Source organism: Sebastes fasciatus, chromosome 17, assembly GCF_043250625.1.
Source record: "Sebastes fasciatus isolate fSebFas1 chromosome 17, fSebFas1.pri, whole genome shotgun sequence".
Taxonomy (NCBI): domain Eukaryota; kingdom Metazoa; phylum Chordata; class Actinopteri; order Perciformes; family Sebastidae; genus Sebastes; species Sebastes fasciatus.
Window position 1 is genome coordinate 2,308,980 of NC_133811.1, and position 23,747 is coordinate 2,332,726.

At 42.1% G+C, this 23,747-nt stretch overlaps 1 protein-coding gene across 1 annotated transcript in view; it reads right to left on the reverse strand.

Annotated features, from left to right (window-relative positions):
- The window catches only part of LOC141754543 (gamma-enolase), a 37,206-nt gene that overhangs the window by 11,656 nt on the left and 1,803 nt on the right, over positions 1-23,747 (reverse strand). The window contains exons 2-6 of the mRNA XM_074613672.1: positions 8,332-8,417; positions 6,980-7,075; positions 5,734-5,792; positions 3,102-3,171; positions 913-1,046 (exon numbers count right to left, since the gene is read on the reverse strand). Coding sequence (XP_074469773.1) covers positions 913-1,046; positions 3,102-3,171; positions 5,734-5,792; positions 6,980-7,075; positions 8,332-8,416 — 444 coding nt within the window. The 5' untranslated portion in view covers position 8,417. The remainder of the gene's footprint in view (positions 1-912; positions 1,047-3,101; positions 3,172-5,733; positions 5,793-6,979; positions 7,076-8,331; positions 8,418-23,747) is intronic.

The following is a 23,747-nucleotide window of genomic DNA, read 5'->3' on the forward strand; positions in this document are numbered from 1 at the left end:
GAGGAGACAGGAAGAGGGGGGGAGGAAACAAGAGGACAGAAGAAGAAAGGGGAGAGAAGGAGAGAAGGAGAGGAAACGAGGAGAAGACAGGAGAGGAAATGAGAGGACAGAAGAAGAAAGGGGAGAGAAGGAAACAAGGAGACAAGCAGAGGAAATGAGAGGAGACACGGAGAGGAAACAAGTAGACAAGCAGAGGAAACGAGAGGAGACACGGAGAGGAAACAAGGAGAACAGAGGAAAGAAATGAGAGGACAGAAGAAGAAAGGGGAGAGGAGCAAACAAGGAAACAAGCAGAGGAAATGAGAGGAGACACGGAGAGGATACAAGTAGACAAGCAGAGGAAACAAGAGGAAACACGGAGAGGAAACAAGGAGAAGAGGGGAGAGGAAATGAGAACAACAGAAGGTGAAAGGAAACCAGGAAACAAGAAGACAAGAAGAGGAAACAAGGAGAACAGAGGAGAGGAAATGAGAGGACAGATGAAGAAGGGGGAGAGGGGAAAACAAGGAGAGGAAACGAGAGGAGAGGAAAAAAGGAGACAAAATGAGGACAAAAGGGGAGAGGAAATGAGAGGACAGAAGAAGAAAGGGGATAGGAGAAAACAAGGAGACAAGGGGGGGAAATAATGGGAGAAAAGAAGAGTTAAATAATAATTTTAGCAGCCTAAGAAGCCTATAAAACAAGGAAACATCTGTAAACACCTGCAGATGTTTAAATTGTAAATTTGGGGTCCATCAAAAGACTAAAAGTCATTATTCCAGATCATGTTACAGAGAAAACACATGAAATAATCCAATATTTGCAAGTGAGAAAAGAGTGTAATACAAGTGAATAAATGAAAAGTTAAATGTGTGGATTTCAGTCAGTGTGCAGATGTTAGTAGTGCAGATGTGCAGTGAGTTTGTGTCTTACGGGAACCGGCAGCACCAGCTCTGTGTTTCCAGCCAGGTCGGCTATGTGGCGGTACAGAGGGACATCTTTCTCTGCTGCACCGGCCTTGCAGATGGCGAGAGACACTCCCAGGATGGCGTTGGCCCCAAACTGAGCTGTTTTTGATGGCACATGAAACAGGAAGTTCCTTTACTGTCCATTGATTAAACTTTGGATTTTTATTAGTATTTCTAAATGAATTCTTTATTTTTTTTACATTTTTCCCCTTTATTCACCAATTTGTGCATACACATGTAGAAAGTTTGGATATACTAACAAATAAACAACGGATGTTAATGATTTACAAAATATAAAAGGACACAGATAATTAAAGGGACTGTTTGTAACTTCTTACACGTATAAATCATTGCGGGTTGGTGTCCCACGCGCGATCGCGTGTGGCTACGCTGCTCAGACTCAGACTCCAACACAAACTACACGGAAGCACCAAAACCTCTTGGTTGTATCTAGTGAAGCCCGTCTGTTAAACATTGTTGGCCGCGGTCGGAGGACGCGGGGGAGACCGTAGCTTTGGTCTCCAGGACCGAAGTCTCTGCTGTACTCTGCTCCTCTGCCTTCCTGCCTTCACTCACACACTGCGTTCGTTCTCACTATTTCGCTCCACTCTCACGTGCATGCGCGCACACTACACACTGCAGAAGAGTTAGTTTAGCTCTGAGAATATCTAGTGAATGTACAGTGGACGTTTGTGCAGAAATAACTGCTGCAGCTCCTCCAAACCAACAGAGGTTTCCCGTTTCTTGTGAACTGACGGGGCTCCGCAGAGAGAAACGTTATTTGACGTGTGTCGCCTCACTGTTTTGAGCGATGCTCGCTCATGTCTATGTAGAGCGAGCACAAGCGCGAGCAACAGGACGCTGACTTTCGTTGACTTAACCGCAACAGGTGTTGCAATTTCTGATTCTTACAAACAGTCCCTTTAACAGGGGACAGCATGTAAAAATAAAAATAAAGTAATTTGAAAAAAAGGTATGACTAAATTTAAAAAAAGAGAGAAGGAGATAGTGAAGAGAAAAGAAAAGAAAAGTGAAATGGAGAGAAGAAATACAAATAATTAAACAGAGGGCGTGATCTCTATGGGTTTGGATGCATTTCAGACGAGCTTTGCATGATTAATTTAACTTTGTTTATGAAGTATTCAGAAGTTCAGATTTACTGTATAGTGTCAGGTTGAGTTTCAGTATCTTTGAGGCAGTAATACATGTTTTGTTACGATTATTTTTATTATTTAAAATTTTGACCAAAAACAAAAAACTTTGAACCAAATATTCAGTATTTATTCAGATTAATTAAAAATATAATTTTTTTTTGTATAACAACCAGACAATACAGCTTTCAACTAAATTCGTATCTTTATTATTTTGATAAATTATTTTAAATTCACATCACGTCTTGCAATTCTCCTATAAATTTTAGTAAAGGATACTAATATTCCCTTATAGGTGATGCATTTAAATTCTTAAACCATCCTAAACTTGTTTCCATGGATTTGAATCACCTAAATGACAAGAAAGATGTTTTTAACAGTAAATACTAAACATTCAAAGTTAAATTGTAGTTGCATTTTGTTTGGTAACATGATTTGTTAGTGTTACTGTTATCAGAAGAGTTACCAACATGAACAAATAAAAATAAAAATGTCTTCTTGGTTTACTTGTAATTATGTATAATAAGCAAAGAGAATAAACTCTGAGACTTTTGTCTGTAAACCTGGATATAATTGTGTTTATTTCTACAAGGACAGAAAGTTAATTAAAAACATTTCACAACACGTTCAGCTCCAGCTTAGTCTGACACGTTTCCTGCGCTGGCTGCAAACACCATTCCTCCCACTGCTGTGTACCTTACTGATTAGTTGGCATGATTGTAGATTAAAATAAATGAACGGTGATTTTATTTATTAACGGTTAGCGTCGGTCGTGCCAAAGCTTATTTGGAACAGCAATCTATTTGCTCTGTCGTGTTCCCGTCTGTATTTATGCCTCTTGTTGTTGCCACTTTGTGACGAACATGCCTTTGGTAAAAAAAAAAAAAAAATTTAAAAATGTGTGTGACTTCACAGGAGCTGCTGGAGCGAGCAGGAGGATTTCCAGCTGGCCGGTGGACTCTGATGATGCGGCGTTAAGTCGTCACGACTTGTTTTGACTCACATTTGTTTTCTGTGCCGTCCATCTCGATCATCATGTTGTCCAACTGCTCCTGCTCCACCACGCTGATGCCCTGCAGACACACACAAATACATATAACACGTCTTAATAACACGCACAGATGGAGCAATATATAACCCAAATCACTACATTGATAATAAATCAAAACAAGTCTCTTCATAACTATCCCCAGAAATCTTTTTGGATCCATTTTGGTTCAGTTTTGTTGATGGAGGTTAGGATTAGGACCAGGTTTGGATGTAAAAACTGCCTTATTGAATCCACATTTGACATGTACATATCATACAAATAATAATAATAATAACTTTTGTACAAATGTAAATTTACCAACCTCACTGTGGGAGAAAGAAGAGCGGTAAGTTAGACTGTATGGCCCCGACCATGGCTCTGAAATATCAATAATTTAGAATCTATGGCCCGACCATGGCTCTGAAATATCAGTAAGTTAGAATCTATGGCCCCGACCACGGCTCTGAAATATCAGTAAGTTAGAATCTATGGCCCGACCATGGCTCTGAAATATCAGTAAGTTAGAATCTATGGCCCCGACCATGGCTCTGAAATATCAGTAAGTTAGAATCTATGGCCCGACCATGGCTCTGAAATATCAGTAAGTTAGAATCTATGGCCCGACCATGGCTCTGAAATATCAGTAAGTTAGAATCTATGGCCCCGACCATGGCTCTGAAATATCAGTTAGTTAGAATCTATAGCCCCGACCACAGCTCTGAAATATCAGTAAGTTAGAATCTATGGCCCCGACCACGGCTCTGAAATATCAGTAGGTTAGAATCTATGGCCCCGACCACGGCTCTGAAATATCAGTAAGTTAGAATCTATGGCCCCGACCACGGCTCTGAAATATCAGTAGGTTAGAATCTATGGCCCCTACCACGGCTTTGAAATATCAGTAAGTTAAAATCTATGGCCCCGACCATGGCTCTGAGATATCAGTAGCCTAACTGTGCTGTGTATTGATCAATCAGTGGTACTGAAGTAGCAGACTGATTTGTTTGCGACTTTTTCTCCGACCAAAAGAGTCGTTCATGGGGCGGTTCTCTACTCGCGTCGCGGGCGAACGAAACGTCTCTCTATTGTGGCGTTCAGGAGCTCGGAGCCGTTCGCCTGATAATCGCCAACATTCATTTCCCGGCAAAAAACATCTGCTGCTGGAGGAAATTACCCATACTGCACTGCTGCAAATATCTGAACCGCACTATTATCCTCACACACACTCGTATTATTCCTTACACACAAACACAAACACTCATTCACTGTTCCTCTCACTCACTAACAGTTTTTTCTCACAGACACATTATCGTCATCTTTCTTTCACAGTATCTCTACACCACGCACTCACACTCACTTTACTCCTCTGTTACTGATAGCTGAAAAGTCTTTATCTTATTCTCACAGCTTCCTGTGTGCCCATCCAGATGTGATAGTCATCTGCACATCCGTCGACTGAATCTGCTGCAGAAGGTTGTATTGTTCACATTTAAGGTCCAAACTGGACAATTTCAGCCTCACTAAATGATTCAGTCTGACCACCGACTGAACACAACATCTTTGATGTCAGTAGAAGTACTGCTAACTCTGACTACAGTCACAGCCAAACCAGTTGGCGAAAAAAAAAAAATTGGCATTGTACGTTTCAGCAAACCACCAAAAATACATTTCATAAATACATTTATCAGAAACATACCATGCCACCCAACATAACATGCCATGTTATTAACGTTGTGAAACGACTGGTTAGTTTTAGGCAACAAAACTACTTTGTTGAGGTCAGGAAAAAAGATCATGGTTTGTGTTGAAAGATACGTTCGTGTCTAGAAGGTAACCCACAAGTTACGAAATTCTTGCGAGATGGTTAAGGTTAGGTGTTGACCTTGAATGGTTAAGGTTAAGATCAGGTCATCAGGCAGCGAGTCTCGCGAGAGTTTTAGCAATTTTTGCAAGTTTTCGCAATTTGGCAGTTAACTTGTAGAAACAACCTTGTACTCGTCATTATGCAAAGTAAGTAAGGGATAATGTACAGTGAACCGGTCATTGTTGTGAAAGACTCTCATCGCCCTGAAGGGGATTCTTTCACAACAATGACCCGCTAGCTGTACATTATACAGTGGAGGACCATTTTTGTGTCAAATTATCAATTTTCTCAGTAATCGATAATTTGACACAAAAATGGTCCTCCAGAGTCCGACATCAAAACTGCGCCCATAGCAACAGTCTGTTACACATAGCAACGGTCTGCTATAAAGAAATAACAGACCGCAGAATGCCGTGATTAACCAATCAGAATCGAGTATTCAACAACAGCGTATAATAATTTGCAATAATGGTTGCTCAGTATACTACTTCACTTGTTGTACTATACGGTTCTTGCTCTGACCAAATGCAAAAATGTCAACATTCAACGTGGTTTTCTGGCAACCTGTAGCTACAACCTGAAAAACCAATTCCAGGAAATTATTCCTTTAACGTGAACAAGTCTGTACCCAGCTCCCTCTTTGAGTCTCCGGCCTGCTGAGAACTTAGAAAGGATACCAGACATTGTATCTTTGAATACGGTTATTGACGAATATAGCGTATGAATGTTTTGGTGACTTACAGAGGCTATAAGGGCGGGACCCAGAGTATCGTTGATGTGCCCGACTGCCTTCAAAACACCTGGAAGAGAGAACAAACCAACATAAGTGAGTCAGAAAAGGGAAATTCTGCAGCAACTAGAGGAGAAGGAAAAAGGTAGTCGGATTAAAACTGGAGATTTCTGTTGCTTGTTGTGCAGAAAGAATTAATACAAGCACTGCAGCACATTTTGGCTTATTGTTTTGGTTTTTCAGCTGCATCTGGAAGGGTCGGGTATCAGGACGCGATACCTTTATGGTATCGACCGAAACAACCCGGTACCAAATAGTCAAACGACACCTGCAATCGATCCTTTCTGTGCCAAGATCTAGTAAAAGATGACGACAAGCGTTCTTTGATATATTGCGACGTGTGATTGGCTCACTACAGCAGCTGCTGCAACTCATACAGCCGGAATTGCCGGCCTGCCTGCCCACGGCTCTGAACACGGAGATGTCTGAGCCGACGGCTAGCAGCTAACTTTGCTAACAGTGCTTACAGCGATAAAAATGGCAGCAAGTGCTGACAAAGCTAACACTTAACGTGGGGGGAAACCGGAGGGTGGCTGCTACGGTTCCGCGATAATACAGTTCCACGACAATGAAGTTCTGCGACACAACACGGTCCCACAAACTTGGGAGCGGGGGTCGCGTTATCAGCGGTAACCGATGTATGAGCGCTGTACAGTACGGCGGAAGATTAGCTACCCAGTGGGACACACACAGCTTCCATTCACATGATGGGTACTGAATGAAGGGCTCTATTGGTATCGGTATCACTTTAAGGGTACTAGAATTGGTACTGGCATCATATTTTTTTAAACACTACCCAGCCCTAGCGCCTTGAATGTATGGTTGAGTCCTTTTGGCTCTCACCATACTTCTAATATAAGCCTCTAACCTCTAACAAGCCGTGTTAAAAGAATTGTTTGACCCTTTTGGAAATAAACTTACACCTTCTTGCCAAAACTTAGATAAGATCGATATCATTATCATGCCCGCATGCTAAATAGGAAGCTAGGGCTTGCAGACAATTACAGATGCAGCCACCTAGAACTTCACGATTTGCCAAAGGCCTTCCAGCTGCCAGCCGGATTTGCACTGTAAACACATCCATTCATTCAATGCAGGGTGTCGTTCTGCACACTTATGGTCAAAAATTCCCATAATGCAGCTTTAACTTTTTGAAGAATGTAAATATGCAGACCCAGTCGATCTGTCCCTGTATACCTTTGCCCTTGAAGCGGCTCTTGTCTCCATCTCGGAGCTCCAGAGCCTCGTAGATCCCTGTGGATGCTCCGCTGGGCACCGCAGCCCTGAACAGACCTGAAAGTCAGACAGACGGAGAGAATACATTAAGCTTTTAAATGCAATGAATGGACAGAGGAGAGGGGGAGGAAACCAATACACAGTTCATAGTTTTAACTCTACAGACATTTGTCTTTGTTTAAAATAAACCTCACTGAGCAGGGGGGCTATGATATTGAGAGAGTGACTCTTTAACACCCACCCTCCCTTTTGTGAGTGGTCCACCCAAATTAAAACAAACTGACTATTATTCTATGTTCCTTATTCTATGTTCCTTTTATCTATTCTTTGTTATTATACTGTTTGTCTCGCACCAAAAAGCCAAAGAAAATTCCTCGTGTATACCCCTTACACCTGGCAATAAACACCTTTCTGATTCTGATTCTGATTCTGATTCTGATTCTTTCTAGCGCTGGTCAACTCTTTTTGGTTAAAGTTATATGTGGGGTCTAGAAATTGGACGGGTCGAACAGGACTGCTGTTCGTGTCCCGTGTGAAACATGTACTTATTTTACCGTAGTTTTGTGACCTATCTTTCAGACTTTACTAACGGCAGTTACATAACAAGCGCAGGCTACTTATTTTACATAACAAACAAAGTTTTTTTAACCCAAAACATGATCTTTTCCTAAACCTAACCAGTAACCACATAGTTTTGTTTCCTAAACCTAAAAACTAAGCAAACCTATGTTGGAAAGAGATGCATATAACGAGCAGAAACTGTATGTTTCCTGTGAACATGGAAGTTTATTTTGAAAAGACACTATGCATGTAACGAAAGGAAACTTACACTCCGTCCATGACATGTCCAAAACTGACGTTAGAAGGTACCAAGAAAACCATAGTTTGGAGCGTAGGGCCACTGACCAAGCGTTGGTATTTGATGAGTTGGGAATGAGAATGTGTTGCAACTTGTTTACTTATATGTATAAAAATAAAATTAGTATTCATAAATGATCTTGTATAAAATGTCATTTAATGTGTTTTTATCTCAGTGGGGTTGCGAAAGCACGCTTGTACTGTATATCTTCGGCCTACAAGAAGACTCCGAGCCCCAATCTTCCCTTAACTGAGAGCTGATTGATCTGGACAGAGGTCAAATGAAGGTCGTTTGATGTCAGAAACAATTTACGATTACAGCAACGCTGTTGCACTGCCAAGCTTTCTTAACGCTTTCCGGCAAAATCTCTGACATGAAGAATCTGAGCAGACATCCATACTGTTATTTTTTTTTTCTCCTCTGATATTTGCAAGCAGGCTTCGTCGGCGGTCACCTTTCTCTGTGCGAAGGTCCACTTCCACAGTGGGGTTTCCCCGGGAGTCCAAGATCTCCCTGGCAACGATGCTGACGATCGACATCCTGAGAGAGAGGCAGAGCAGAAAAGAGGATGAGTGCTTTACCTTGTACTAATATGTACTGTTCATCCTGTTGGGTTACATTTTGACAGTGATATTGGTGAAGGCAGCTTCAGATGGAATTAAAGAAGAGGGAGAAAGAATAACGGAGAGAGAAAGAGGTCTCATGGGTAAAAAGATCTATTTTTACATTGCACACACACAGAGAACAACCTGTCAGGGGAGACGAGAAACAGCATCACAGCACATTCACTGTGAAAATCAAAGCTCACCACAGAGAACTCTCTCTCACTCACACACACACACACACACACACACACACACACACACACTCACACACTGCAGTTACTTTGCTGTTTCTGGAAGCAGGTTGCAGTTAAATTCTTCGGCACCTGAGTAAATTATGCATTCGTTTGCTTTCATGCAGACTGGAAACTGCCAGTGGTTGAGATTTGGTGAGGCTGCATTGTGATGTATAGGTTGATTTCTTTCTTTCTTTATTATTGTCATCAAAACCAACAATTCATTCTTCTATCTTCTTCCTCGCCATAGAGCTACATTGTTGTCCAAAAACTACCTAGTGAATCCATCGGTACCAACCATGTCATACTAGGGAAGGACGCTAAATAACGCTACAAAGTTACGCTAAATTTTGGCGAGGAAAAACGGTCATGGACATTTTCAAAGGGGTCCCCTTGAGCCTCAGATCTCCAGATATGTGAATGTAAATGGGTTCTATTAGTACCCACGAGTCTCCCCTTTACAGACATGCCCACTTTATGATAATCACATGCAGTTTGGGGCAAGTCATAGTCAAGTCAGCACACTGACACACTGACAGCTGTTGTTGCCTGTTGGGCTGCAGTTTGCCATGTTATGATTGGAGCATATTTTTGATGCTAAATGCAGTACCTGTGAGGGTTTCTGGACAATATCTGTCATTGTTTTGTGTTGTTCATTGATTTACAATCATAAATATATACATACATTTGCATGAAGCAAGCATATTTGTCCACTCCCATGTTGATAAGAGTATTAAATACTTGACAAATCTCCCTTTAAGGTACATTTTGAACAAATAAAAAACGGGTTTGTGATTAATTACAATTAATCTTTATTGTCTTGTCTTTATTACAAACCTTTATTTATGGTACGTTTCATGTGCATTGAGTGACAAACCCTCATTTGCAGTGAGAGTACATTTTAATACCTGTACTACATGTACAACTTAACTGGATATTCCCTCTGCAGTGTGTAGTGTGACACTATAAGGTCTCTGTTTGAAATAGACTTTCAACTGGTTAAATAAAGGAAAATAAAAGAAGAGAGGTTTGGGGGGTTTAAGATGTTATCAGTCTGTCTCTGGTGCTGCTTTCACAGTCATTGCAGGTTCTTCTTTCCACCGCTGCTGTTTACCGCCGTTTCTTCTTCTCTCCCAGGAGAGACGGTCGGAAAAAAAGCTGCTGCGCTAATGCAGGAAAAGATGCATCTCTGGGTGCCGTTCGACCACAAGAGCATTCGCTTAAGTAGGTTAGTGCACGGCAGCACCAAGAAGCAACATTTACAGGGTTTTATGGCACCGAGCTGCAAGTCTGTGATTTTGCTCAAGTCTGTTTTGTTTGTTTTTATTGTCTGATGCTTCACTTTTGTTCTTTAAACATTATTCATCCCTTTCAGATCAGGCCTCTCAGCCTGGTCTCCTATAACAACTAGAATCCCTCACAACCAACTGCTTTGTCAATTAGATGGAAACATATTTTACGTTTGTTTTCGATGTATCACAAATGTGTTTCTAATCATAGTACACAGAAATCTGTATAAGGAGGATGTCGGGGTGGATCGATGGGTCAAACAAACACAGGACTTTGATCCAGGAAACCGCTGTTTGTGTACCGTGTGAATCCCAAAGTCAACGTTGACTCATTAGGGCCCGAACACCGACAATGTCGGGCCAGCTAAGGCCCTATTGAAGCTGTAGTGTTTATTATTATTATTCAGGCAAATTATTGCCTTTTTGAGGACTTTAATATGCTCAAAAAGTTGTTAAACTTGGCATACTTATCAGACGCGGTGAAAAATTCGATATTTTAAGGGTGTCGGGCTTGGGTGTTTCAAAATGGCTTGCTAGCGCCCCCTAGAAAGTTGGAAAAATTGCGCCCCTCGCTGTGGTTTCACCTACATGTATGAAATTTGGCAGACAGATGTAAGATGTGGAGACGCACATAAAAGCCTCTTGGAGGTATGCCAAAAACTCAACAGGAAGTCAGCCAGTATGAATTAAATGTTCGATTTTCGCCCATTTTTAGCGTTTTATAGGCCATGTACTTTAACAAATTCCTCCTACAGATTTAATCATCGCCTCTAAATTTGGTCAGGGACCCTCTTAAGACCTTAAGGATGAAAAGATATTCAAATGGTGAGTTTTCATGGAGTGACCTGACCGTGGCATGGCGGCTATTTTGAGCCATTTCCCATGAAACAGGAAGTTGTTGTAACTCCACTGTACATAGTCCGATCTGCCCCAAATTTCTCAGGAATGATGAGGGTCCAGTCCTGAGGACATTTACATGCAAAAATAGACACATAGCCCCGCCCCAAGACGTTAGCCACACCGCCTTTCATAACTCATGAACCGTTTGTCGTAGAGTCTTGTGGCAGGCGTCATTGCGCTCATCAGAGTTCCGGTTTCATCGTGCCTGGCCGCCTCAATCAGCGTCCCGCCAGTACTCCCAACGCGCGGGAAGGTGCGAGGGCCCGTTAATCGCTGCTCGCAGCTTTAATTTTAATTTATGTCCGTAGCCTAATACCGTAACAAACATAATCATATTAAGCCAAACCATGATGTTTTTACTAAACAAACCAAGTTGCAATTTTGTGTTGTTTTGTTTCAGTTTACAATGTCAACCACGTGTTTAAAACTGTTAGAAACTGCGACCGTAATCCAGGAGAAAATAAATTTTTCAAAAAGTAATTGAGAATTCAGTTTGGTTGTACGGGAACGTAATTTTGTAAGAGTTGTAACTGGAGTTTTTCAAAAGTCGCTCAGTCCACTAAAGCTAAGTTCCTACAACACAACTTGCTGTCTTGTAATCAGGAGTCTTGAAGTCGTTGTGGTTTTCACACTATATGACTGACCGGAGACAGGAGGTCACACACTACCAGCTCTTTCACCAGGAGGAATCCCCGATGACGTCAACAAACTACGTTTTGTCACGAAAACACACGCAAGAAAATATACAGTTTATGACGTGATGCCGTACGCGAGACACACTGCTGATGTTGTCGGGTCAGCAACCTTTACTATCAAAAGAGCCATTTTAGGCAAAAAAAAAAATCTGTCTGGAGCCATCAAAACATTTGATCATTGTGATGAAGGTAACACAGTTTATAGTCTAAGTATATAGTATATAAGTCTAATGCAGTGAGGGCCCAAGAGCAAACTTACTACAGAGTATTAGGGCCACAGTGAGGGGAAAAATCTGAGATTTCCAGACTAAAGTCGTAATATTACGAGAAAAAAGTCATAACTTTACGTGAAAAAAGTCGGAATATTACGAGAATAAAGTCATAACAAGAAAAAAGAAAATAACACATAAAATTACTACTTTATAATATTATGACTTTTTTTCTCATAAACCCATGACTTTATTCTCCAAATATTACGACTTTATTCTCGAAATCTCAGATTTATTTATTTTTTCCTCAATGTGGCCCTAATACTCCGTCGTACTGTTGTACCATAGACCTACAACAATGATAAATGAAATTGAAAATGTAAACGAAAAACAGTTAATCATTTCCATTTTTAAAAATCCACAGGGAGCCACTGGAGAGGAGTTAAAGAGACGCATGTGGCTCCGGAGCCGCAGGTTGCTGACCCCTGGTCTAGGTGCAATAACAACTTTGCTCCGTGTTGCAAATGCAGCACATCCAGTAAGTTCCTGTTGTTACAGGCGACCCCGACTCCTCTAGGTTTACCCTCAACTTGTGTCTCACGCTGTCAGATAGGTCCAGGTATTTAGCCTGCTAGATATCTGGAATGTGTCTGCGATGCATCGGCGAGCCTTTGGCGAGCGTCTTTGAGCAGTTCACACATGACCCTCAAGCGCCGATGTGCGAGCGGCGAGCCAGCGGCGAGCCAGCGGCGATTTGCCTCTGATCTGGGGCTTTTGTCGGCGAGCAGAAAATCAGGGCTAAAGTCATGTAGTGTGAACTAGGCATAATGCACATTTTTTGCAGGAACGTTTTATTTTTATAAAACGGTCACTATATCCTGACAGTGTCATGTTCCTCTGTGTCTTCCGCTGTCCTCCGGTGCTTCTAACGGCATCTGCAAGATTTCACAGACCGGAAGAAAACAAGCAGTAAGATCTGATATGGAGTCTGCCGTCCAGCTGAGCTGATCAAATATGAATTAATGTTCTGTTACTGTAATGACTATTTCTCTCCTCAGATGTTTTCAGCATCATCTTGTAGTGCACGGTTTAGCTGTAAAATTAGAAAGTTTGTGACCCAGCAGCCATGCTGAGATCAGTTGAAGAACTACCAAGCATCGCCCACCAGCCGGAGCACAGCCAATAGGAACCCTCTCTCTGAAATGACCTGTGATTGGTCAAAGTCTCCCGTCAAGGCTACATTATTTATAGCCTGAAAACAGAACCATGAGGAGGAGCAGAAGTCTACTTTTCTCTCAGAACACTTGAATTACAATATGCTGAAAGGTTATTATCAGGAGCTCCGTCCTCATTTCATTATCACCCATGCTCATCTCCTCTGTGGGTGTTTCCCCTCTTTCTCCTCGTTGATATTCGAGGCACGCCGCACTGCAACGATATGTCAAAAAAAAGGCCTTTTATGCCGTCCTCGTCTCCGTACTGTATGAATACTTCATCGATCTGCGAGGAGCTAAATCTGGCTCGCTGCTACAGAAACCTGTCACTGTACCGAGGCTGTCCTTGCAAATACACTGACAGAGCAGACACATCTTTTCTCAACCTTCCTCTTTAGTGAGCATTCATCAATGCAAAAGGACACCGTGTTGCCAACAGACAGACAGATATTGTGCCGTTTGAAGCCAAATCTATGGGGAAATTAAATTTCAGAGATGATTTAGAGCATCCTCACGGCAGACATTTTAAGCTATCAGCAATAAGTGCAGGTATAAATAATTACACTAACGGTGGCTCGGCTCCATTAAGGTGTGCCAATGTTTTTATAACTCCAGTAGCTGAAAGGATTGAAACTTCTTCTGGTGTTTGTTTCCTATACAGCATTTGATATTGTTGCTGCAGTACTGGAAGAAGTACTCGGATCTTTTAATCCAAGAAAAATAAAAGGAATCTCTGTCTGTGTGTACGTTAGGGATGTCCATAATTAACCGTTTAACCGTTAACCGACATTAAGCATTTTAACCGATTAACGCTATCGGTTAAAACGGTTAAAAGAAATGTTAATAATTAACTCAAAAGCTGAGCGGCTCAGAGGAGCGGCTCGTCTCTTTAAGGAGAAAAGCTGGTCCACCTTAACAGCCCACCTTAAGAGGTGGAGCCGGAGTTGCGGGATACAGGAAGTCGGCTCTGGTCTCTCCAGCTCGCTTGAGCGGAGTGGAGGAGTTGTAGTTTTGTAGCATTTATTCACCGACAAATAAACTGTACACACACTGCTACATCTACGTTCACAGCTAGAACACCACCAACAACCTCACACTCACCGCCAACACACACACGGACACTCGTTAAAGTTACGTCGCGCTGACAGACTTTATGTGTGCGGAGGCGCCGAGCAAGAAGCCTCCGGCAATGCTAGAGCTGCTAACGTAGCACAAATACACACACTGTTTATCGGGCAATCGCTATCGTTACACCGGGCAGACACACAGCTGACAACCTGCTAAACTAAACTAAATGTGCGGTGGAGACTTTTACTGGGAAAGTGGCTGCATCTCCCGGACGGTGAACTGGGGACTCCCGTCAACCAATATCTGTTGTGCTCCTGCAGCTGGCGCACCGCTGCATGCGAGGCATAAATCTTATAGGTTAACGGTTAATAATCGGTTAACGAGGGTCGGTTATCGGTTAAGAACATTTTTCAAAATGAGCATCCCTAATGTACGTCTGTGTGTCCTTCGCATATCTCGAGAACCGTTCATCTGATCTACTTCACACTTGTCGGGTGTATTGCTGGGAACCCAAGGACATACAGTCCCTACAAACACAGTATGTCCCTGCAACGTTGTGATTGTGATGTTTGACTTTCTAACGCCGTTACTGCAACATTATAGTTACAACGTTACCATAGTTACATTGCTGCTACGCCATTGAAACATTACAACACAACAGGTATTCCACGGTATTTAATAACAACGTCTACTCTACGTCCTCGGCGTGACGTTTCCTGTACTTCATATAATGACGCTGCTCGTTGCTACCGGGTATTATAGTTTTTCGAAGTAAATGCTAAGCAATGCAAGAGATAGAAAATTATGAAACTTTAAAAAACTAATAATGCATGTGTGTATGGGTATATATGTAAGGGATAATGTACAGCGAGCCGGTCTTTGTTGTGAAAGAAACCCCGCTAGCTGTACATTATCCCGCTTATTACACGGCTACCTACTTAAGAAATCAGTAATTTGACACAAAAACAGTCCTCCAGAGTCCGACATCAGAGCCGCGCCCATAGCAACGGCCTGTTATACATAGCAACGGCCTGTTATACATAGCAACGGCCTGTTATACATAGCAACGGTCTGTTAGACATAGCAACGGTCTGTTAGACATAGCAACGGTCTGTTATACATAGCAACAGTCTGTTATATATAGCAACGGTCTGCTATAACGCCGTGATTGACCAATCAGAATCGAGTGTTCAACAAAGCAGTGTAATAAACTCTGTTAATTTTATGTTATTAATTAAATGTGACACTAATTTTTTTTCAACCAAAACCCAAATAAGAGCAAATTTTAAAATATATTGATATAGTCAGTCATTATTATCCCTGCGGACTATTTCCACACATTATTTTATCACTAAAATTGATAGTTATGCATAGCAAGTATAGCAAAAACCTCCACATCCCCCAAAATGACTTTATTCTCGTAATATTATGACTTTATTCTCGTAATATTAGGACTTTATTCTCGTAATATTAGGACTTTATACTCGTAATATTAGGACTTTTTTTCTCGTAAAGTTATGAGTTTATTCTCATTATATTCCGACATTTTTTCTCGTGAAGTTATGACTTTATTCTCGTAATATTATGACTTTTTTTCTTGTAAAGTTATGACTTTATTCTTGTAATATTCTGACTTTATTCTGGAAATCTCAGATGTTTATCCCCTCAATGTGGCCCTAATCAACGTAGTACATTTGTTCTTTGGCCCTCACTGCATTAGACTTATATACCATATACTTAGACTTTAAACTGTGTTACCTTCATCACAATGCTCAAATGTTTTGGAGCTCCAGACAGATTTTTTTTTGTTGCCTAAAACGGTTCTTTTGATAGTAAAGGTTGCTGACCCCTGCTTTAAACCAACTAAAATCCTTACTGGGTGAATGTACAGTGGTCTTATGTAAATATCTTGTGTGCTAGATGTTATCCTTATGTAATCTTTCCTGCTCTGTTTCTCTTTTCTTTCTGTCTCTTAGATGTTTGTGGCCAATGCAGCACTGTAACCTGTTTGTTATGTTCATGTAAAACCTTCCATTAAAGGCTTCACATTTCTTTTCTTTTGCTTGTCTCCCTGTCACCTTTCTTCTCTTCCTCGGGGACATAAATTCCCCCTGTGCGTTGCTTTTTAACCTGCCGCAAAATCACATTACTCCCCTTCTCTTTTTATCCCGTCCTCTGACTCCTTTGCTCAGCACTCCTCTATCCTACGTGATCCTTCTGCAGGAATATTTCCACCCCCTTCCCCCCCCCCCTCACTGTTGGTCGATTACAACGGCGACGACCCGCCGATTTATGCTTATTCAGGTCTTACACCCATCGTACGTCTCAGGGGATAAAAGCATCAGCAAAATGAGCAAAAATGTATAAATGGTGCTCAGCATAAGAAAGAGTAGATAAGGTGTCTGAGTCGCTGTCAGCATACAGAAACGTCCACAAATACAGAGTCAAGGGGATTGATGTGTGGGTGATTTTCTCTATTAATTTATGGACTTTATTTCTCTCTCTCTCTATCTCTCTTTTTGTTGCTGTTGTGAAGCCCCACCTTAGAGTACTGCAGTTTTCAGAAGTTCCTGCTGAGGGTGGAGCAGCAGATACAGGACGCCTGCCAACATTTTACATCACTCTGTTCTTCCTGATCACATCCTCTAAGCACCAAAGCCAACATTTTGACAGTGAATATGCTACATATTCACTAATATTCCTGCCCCAATGAAATTTTAGTCAGCATGCGTATAAATACCACCTGGACCTAAATATCTGTGTCTGTGATACATTCAATACTATTTCAAACAAGACTTAAGGTCCTGACACACCAGGAAAGTCAGGAGCGCGCGGCGGCTGCGTGGCGTGGCGGCTGCATGGCGTGGTGGCTGCGTAATTCACGCGTCGGGCGTTCACACCAGCTGCATTTCAGCTGCGTGTCTGCTGCGTTTCTGCTGCTGCTGCTCTCAGCCCTTTCTTTCTACATAGAGTTTGACTTTTAATGGCCATTTCATTTCATTATAAATATCATTTATATTTATTTTAGACAGAGAAAGGTTAAGAAACGTGTGGTAATTTGTAAATAATAGTAATAATCCACAATTAAAACTCCGTACTATATTCATTCATGGAGCTCTCCAAGTCACTGCATGTTCTAGAACACTGTCCGGCACATATTTCAGAATAAAAGCCTTGTGTTAACAAATGAAGGAATTCTGTCCACAGAAAAAACGTTTGAGGGCTTTTATTTCGAAATGAAAGCAGGAAGTGTTGATTTAAACCCGATACTTTATCAATTCAAGGAGCTATCCAAGTCACTGCATGTTCCACAGCACTGACTGCTCATATTTCAGAATAAAAGCCTCGTGTTAACAAATGAAGGAATTCTGTCCATAGAAAAAACACTTGAGGGCTTTTATTTTGAAATGAAAGCAGGAAGTCTTGATTTAAAAATAAGTCTTTACTTGCTGGTATGATTTCAATATACAGTCAATAGATCACCTTCACTGTCTGTGACATATTCTACAGATGTCTAGACATGTAAACTGTATTAATGTAGCTGATATGATGTCAATATACAATCAATAGATCACTTTCACTGTCTGTTGTTGCTGTGAGACGCGCGGCACGCGTCAAAAATAGGCAAGACCTCTATTCTCTAGAAGAGATGCAGCTGAGACGCGCGACTGATGCTCACGCGAGCAGTGTGGCTGCTCTAACCTGTTAACACGGATGCCAAATAAAAAATTACAGGTAATGCAGCCGCCACGCGCTCCTGGCGTTCCTGGTGTGTCCGGGCTGTAATAAAGGCCCTGACACACCAAGCAGACGGTCGGCCGTCGGACAGTTTGAGGCCGTCGGTGAGCGGCTGGCGGTCAAATTTTTGTGGTGTGTCCCGCACCGTCGGCTCCAGTCTGCCCTTGTCGGAGGTTTTTCAGTCGATTCAACGTGTTGAATCGGCGGCGGAGCTCGTCGGTGAGAGAAATCACTCTGATTGGCTGTTCAGCTTAAGCAAATCAGTGCACGAGAAGAGAAACAGAAGTGAGGAAAGCAAGCCAACGAGTAAAGTTAAGAGGAAAAACACAGAAGGCTCTTCTCATGTTTCATCTTCATCTCATCTTCATCATTCCAACACACGGATATTTTCACAGCAACATGAACATCTGGAATGAAGCTAAGTGGTGAGTGAGAGTGGTGTGAAAATGGTCAATGATGAATACAGACTACCTACGCCTGCTGGTGTGGAGAGTTATTTCATCTCACACCGGCGCAGAACGTACGTGCTAACTGGCCGTCGGCTGTCGTCTTTGCAATGTGTTCGAGTGCAACTTATCGGCTAAGATGTGAGGCGACGCAACAGTCGACCTTCATTGAAGCTAGTTCTTTGATGTCGGCTTGGTGTGTCTGTGCTGACACACCAAGTGTGTTTTCCTATGGTGAGAGCGCTGCCACCAGACTAGGTGCTACCCTCGGCGCGGCGCTCTGAGCACTTCGCTCAAAGTTCAAATTATTTCAACTTTGACCTCAGTTGCCACTGACTTTTCAAAACGCAACCAATGAAATAATAGCTGCAACTGTTGTCGTTGCCTAGTAACAGTGAATGGCGTTTCTTGCGTGCTTTTTGATAGCATACAGTCGGCTTTTATACCAGCGCTGCGCTTTGCCTCTGCAAGGCTCTGCGCCCTACCTTGTGGTCAGCAAAGAGCAAATTTTTTATCATGTGAAGGCAGTTTAAGAGTCTGCACCCAGAGGTTTCCCGTGTCTTGTGAAGTGACGGGGCTCCGCAGAGAGAAACGTTATCGTCTCCGACCAAAACTCCGGTGTCTCCCCTGTTCCCTCCTGCCGCGGTCGGGAGGCTGAGGCAGGAAAAGCCAACACTAGGATCAGCATTGATTCATGGAGAGACCTTCGTCTGGTCAGCTAACATTACTGCCAAGTAGCTGAAATATAGAGTGATATTGTGCTTTTAGCTTTTAGACGTGTGTCGCCCCAGTGTTTTGACGGATGTTCGACTTTCGTTGACTTAACGGCAAGCAACAAGCAATTTCTGATTCTTACAAACAGTCCCTTTAAGTTTGTTACCAATAACCTAACATTTGCCAATTAGCACTAAACACAAATAACAGCTGAGGCTGATGGGAATGTCATTGGCTCTGAAGTTATTTGGTCATAAAGCAAAGCGTTGGACAAATTGACACCTTGATTTTTAGTTTAGTTTAGTTAGATTTGGGTTTTTAGTGTGGCTAAATCAGATTGGACCAAAGCAAATGAGCCTACTTCTCACTTGATTTATTACATTAGTAAACATTGTAAACATGAGTTTATGGTCTCAATCGCTAGTTTCAAGTCTTCTTCAATACAGCATGATGTTCATTTAGTAAATTTTGGTCCCATTTAGAGTCAGATAGACCATAAAGCAGGGGATGCTTTAGGGCGTGGCTACCTTGTGATTGACCAACCCGTTCTCACTCCCGCCTCGTCAAACACCGCCGTTTGGTCAGCGCTCCTCGGCATTGGAAACCGGCGCACGGAGGCACCCTTTAGCAACAGTGGTGAACCAGGCTTTCAACTAACTCCAACGTAAACCCACCCGCGGCATAATTTGACAGTCGGAGCAAGTGACGTAGTATTAATAGCGTGAGAGTCCATTCAGGGCGGGCTGGAGGGGTGGTGGATGAGTCAAACAAACACGAGACTTTCGACCAGCAGACCGCTGTTTGTATAACCGCGTGAAATTAAAAGTAACTTATTTTGTCACGTCACTCTTTCGTCACGTCGGTATCGTCAGTCCCATGAGTCGATAGTCAGTGACGTCAACGTCAATCACAGCCGCTTCTTAACCCTAACTAAATGGTTGTGTTTATTTTGAAAGGACACTATACATGTAATGAGTGTATATTGACACACCGTCCCTGGTCCGTCCACGGGGTACCCCTTGCGTCGGTCTCCGATGCTGAGGGGCGCTGACCAAGCTGCTATATTTGACGAGTTGGGAGTGAGAACGTGTTGATTGGTGAGAAAAAGGGATGACGCTAAGCTGCGAACTTATAGAATTCCTTGAGGTACTTGAATGGAAACATGAAGGATTTTCTCTGGATTTTCATGAGCTTGAAAACAGTTTTGCGTACTTTAATATAAACCTTCTAGTCTCCCCACAGTATGCAAGGACATGAAAACAGACTTGTGTGTTCATCGCCACATTAATGTTATTTGAGTGTCAGTCACGCATGCACGACACCAGCGAGGTGTTTTCTCAATATAAGCTGCACACACTCATCTGATATCCATAAACACACGATCCTCCTGAGTGGATCTCATAACTCGAATCTCCGTCTCTCTCTCTGCCTGTGTCTCTCTGTGAGTTACGTAAGCTCTACAGCAGCAGCAGCAGAGAGGGAGGACACCCATGAACGCACCACGCCACACCTACCAGAGACTGCAGTGCTCAGCAGAAAATACACCAGCTCTGAAAACACGCGAGTGGGCGAGCAAGGGAGAGAGTGAATGAAGGAGAGAGGGATGGAGGCACGCGAGGAGACGGAGAACAGGGAGGACAACATGTATATTATCATTATATCTGTACGGGGGGGGGGGGGGATAAAGGATGTGAGGATGAATGGGAAGAGAGTGGGGAAGGCAGAGAGATGAAGAAAGAGGGAGAGGAGGGAATGAGAAGAGGAAGGAAAAGACAAAGCCAGAAAGACAAAATGGAATAACTGATGGATAGAAATACTGGACTTCTGACTGAAGATTAAAGATCAGTTTAATCATCACAAGGAGTATTATATAGAACATTTTATGGCTCTGAACGGCACTTTCAAAAGTCTGACAGAATAACCCCGATGATGTCATCAGGGTAGCTGCGGCCCAGAGACTTTATAGCAGAAAAAGGCACATACTGCGGCGTCTTAAAGGTGTTAAAGATGTGGTCATTTACCAGGCAAGAAGGGCTAACGAAAGACACAGCGAGTTGCATTAGGGGACTCTGTGTGTGGAGCCTTTTTAGTTTAGTTTAGACTCAAATACACATGTAACAAGACTCAGTCAAAACCGAGTATATGTCTGGACCGTATATGGTCAGTATGTGAATTTGTGGCTAAATTGTTACATAAATAGTCAGAGGTCATGTCTATTATGTTTTGCGAACAGTTTTTTCCACTTCTATCTTAATGTTTGATTGAAAGACAACTTATAATGAAGCAAATGACATTCAGTAATAGTAAATGGAAACATTTACTAGTCAGTATATTATACATTTTATACAAGGTGAAAAGGTATTAGCATGACATACAGTATGCAAGGTAAAAAGTATTTCAGTTTTTTATTAAAGCATGTGTATCAAAAGCATTCATCATATAAGTGGTGTGAAACAATTAATACATATGTCTCGAAAGTTTATCAGCGTGGAGATATTCCCGCTGTCATCACTGACGTTGTTGCTGCCGTATTTATTCCTAGATGGAGTGTTAATGGAGCAGCTACAATGTTAGCATAGCCTGGCACTGATCGATTAGAACTCCATTCAGAAAACAAGCATTTTAAAAGTTGTTTGCTTGTCGTTGTGGTAACAGACCCGACAAAGCATGAATTCAGACTTTTTACTAACCAGCATCATTATGTAGTTATTGCGGCATCATCTTTGATCCGTTTACAACAACGTCACTGACGTATTTATGCCTAGATGACGTTATGTTGAGTGTTGTGTTGCAGACAGACTTGACAAAGCATGAATTTGGTCTTTTTACAAATCAACCTCATAATGTCATTATTTCGGCATCATATTGATCCGTTAATTTTATTATTATTATTATTATTTTGGGTTCATCCCGCAGTAGCGACGTGTGGCTTGCGAGACACAGTCAGGAGGAGGGCCAGGTGAAAATTTGCTTTGCGCTTGGTGTGAATGCACATTAAAACAATACAAAGCACAACATAACGTAACTTAAATGAACATTAACAATAGCACGTGTACAACTAACAGCATTATGTAATGATACCGCTGACACGCTCCCCAGAAGACGTAAACAGAACTGTTCTCCGCCTTTTCCTTTTGAAAGAGCAACGACCAATGAGGAAACTCCAACAGTCAGCCAATCCTGTAACTTCATCAGTCAGTCAGTCAGTCACTCAGTGACAGACTTTTGCATTTTTAGGGCTGGCCCTCTACTTTTGAAATACTGACAACCCAAAAGGTAGGTGTAATAAGTAAGGCTGTCAAAGTTAATAATAATAACACTAATTAATTGTAACGCCACTAGTTTTTTTAACACATTGACGCTTCCGATTCCGATTTTTAGGTTATAGCTGCTCAGTTTAAAAGCTATTTTAGATACTGGTATCATATGAAACTAGACAACCTAAAGAATCCATTGGGACCAACTATGTAATACCAGCTTGTGACGAAGGAGGCTAAATAACGCTCCAAACTTACGCTAAATTTTGGCGAGGAAAAACTGTCATGGCCATTTTCAAAGGGGTCCCTTGACCTCTGACCTCCAGATATGTGAATGTAAATGGGTTCTATGGGTACCCACGAGTCTCCCCTTTACAGACGTGCCCACTTTATGATAATCACATGCAGTTTGGGGCAAGTCATAGTCAAGTCAGCACACTGACACACTGACAGCTGTTGTTGCCTGTTGGGCTGCAGTTTGCCATGTTATGATTGGAGCATATTGTTTTATGCTTAATGCAGTACCTGTGAGGGTTTCTGGACAATATCTGTCATTGTTTTGTGTTGTTAATTGATTTCCAATAATAAATATATACATACATTTGCATAAAGCAGCATATTTGTCTGCTCCAATGTTGATAAAAGTATTAAATACTTGACAAATCTCCCTTTAAGGTACATTTTGAACAGATACAAATATGTGAGTACTTTGTGCTCAATCACGATTATCTATGGACAATCGTGCGATTAATCATTATTAGATCATTTCATCGATTGACAGCCTATATAAAAAATAAAAAGGTGTGCCATTTTGTGATAAATTGTAAAATCAGTAAACATCCAATATGTGGTCTGAGAGGGAGAGAGATACAGGAAGAGAGGGAAGAGCAAAGAGAAAGAGACGAAAAGGAGGAGTGAGTGGTGAAAGATGGATTTAAATAGAAATATATGCAAAGAGAAAGAGAGAGAGAGAGAGAGAGAGGATGGCCAGGAGGAAGGAGAGAGAAAAACAGGGAGTGATGGAGGAAGAAATGGAGAGCGAGTGGAAATGAGGCGAGAGAGATGGAGAGATAAAGAGATGAGGAGGAGGAGGAGGAGGAGGAGGAAGAGGAGGAGGAGAGAGAGATGGAGAGATAAAGAGAGGAGGAGGAGGAGAGATAGATGGAGAGATAAAGAGAGGGGAAGGAGGAGGAGAGAGAGATGGAGAGATAAAGAGAGGAGGAGGAGAGAGAGATGGAGAGATAAAGGGAGGAGGAGGAGGAGAGAGAGAGAGATGGAGAGATAAAGAGAGGGGGAGGAGGAGGAGAGAGAGAGAGAGATGGAGAGATAAAGAGAGGAGGAGGAGGAGGAGGAAGAGGAGGAGGAGGAGGAAAGAGATGGAGCGATAAAGAGAGGAGGAGGAGGAGGAGAGAGAGATGGAGAGATAAAGGGAGGAGAAGGAGAGGGAGAGATAAAGAGAGGAGCAGGAGGAGGAGAGAGAGATGGAGAGATAAAGAGAGGAG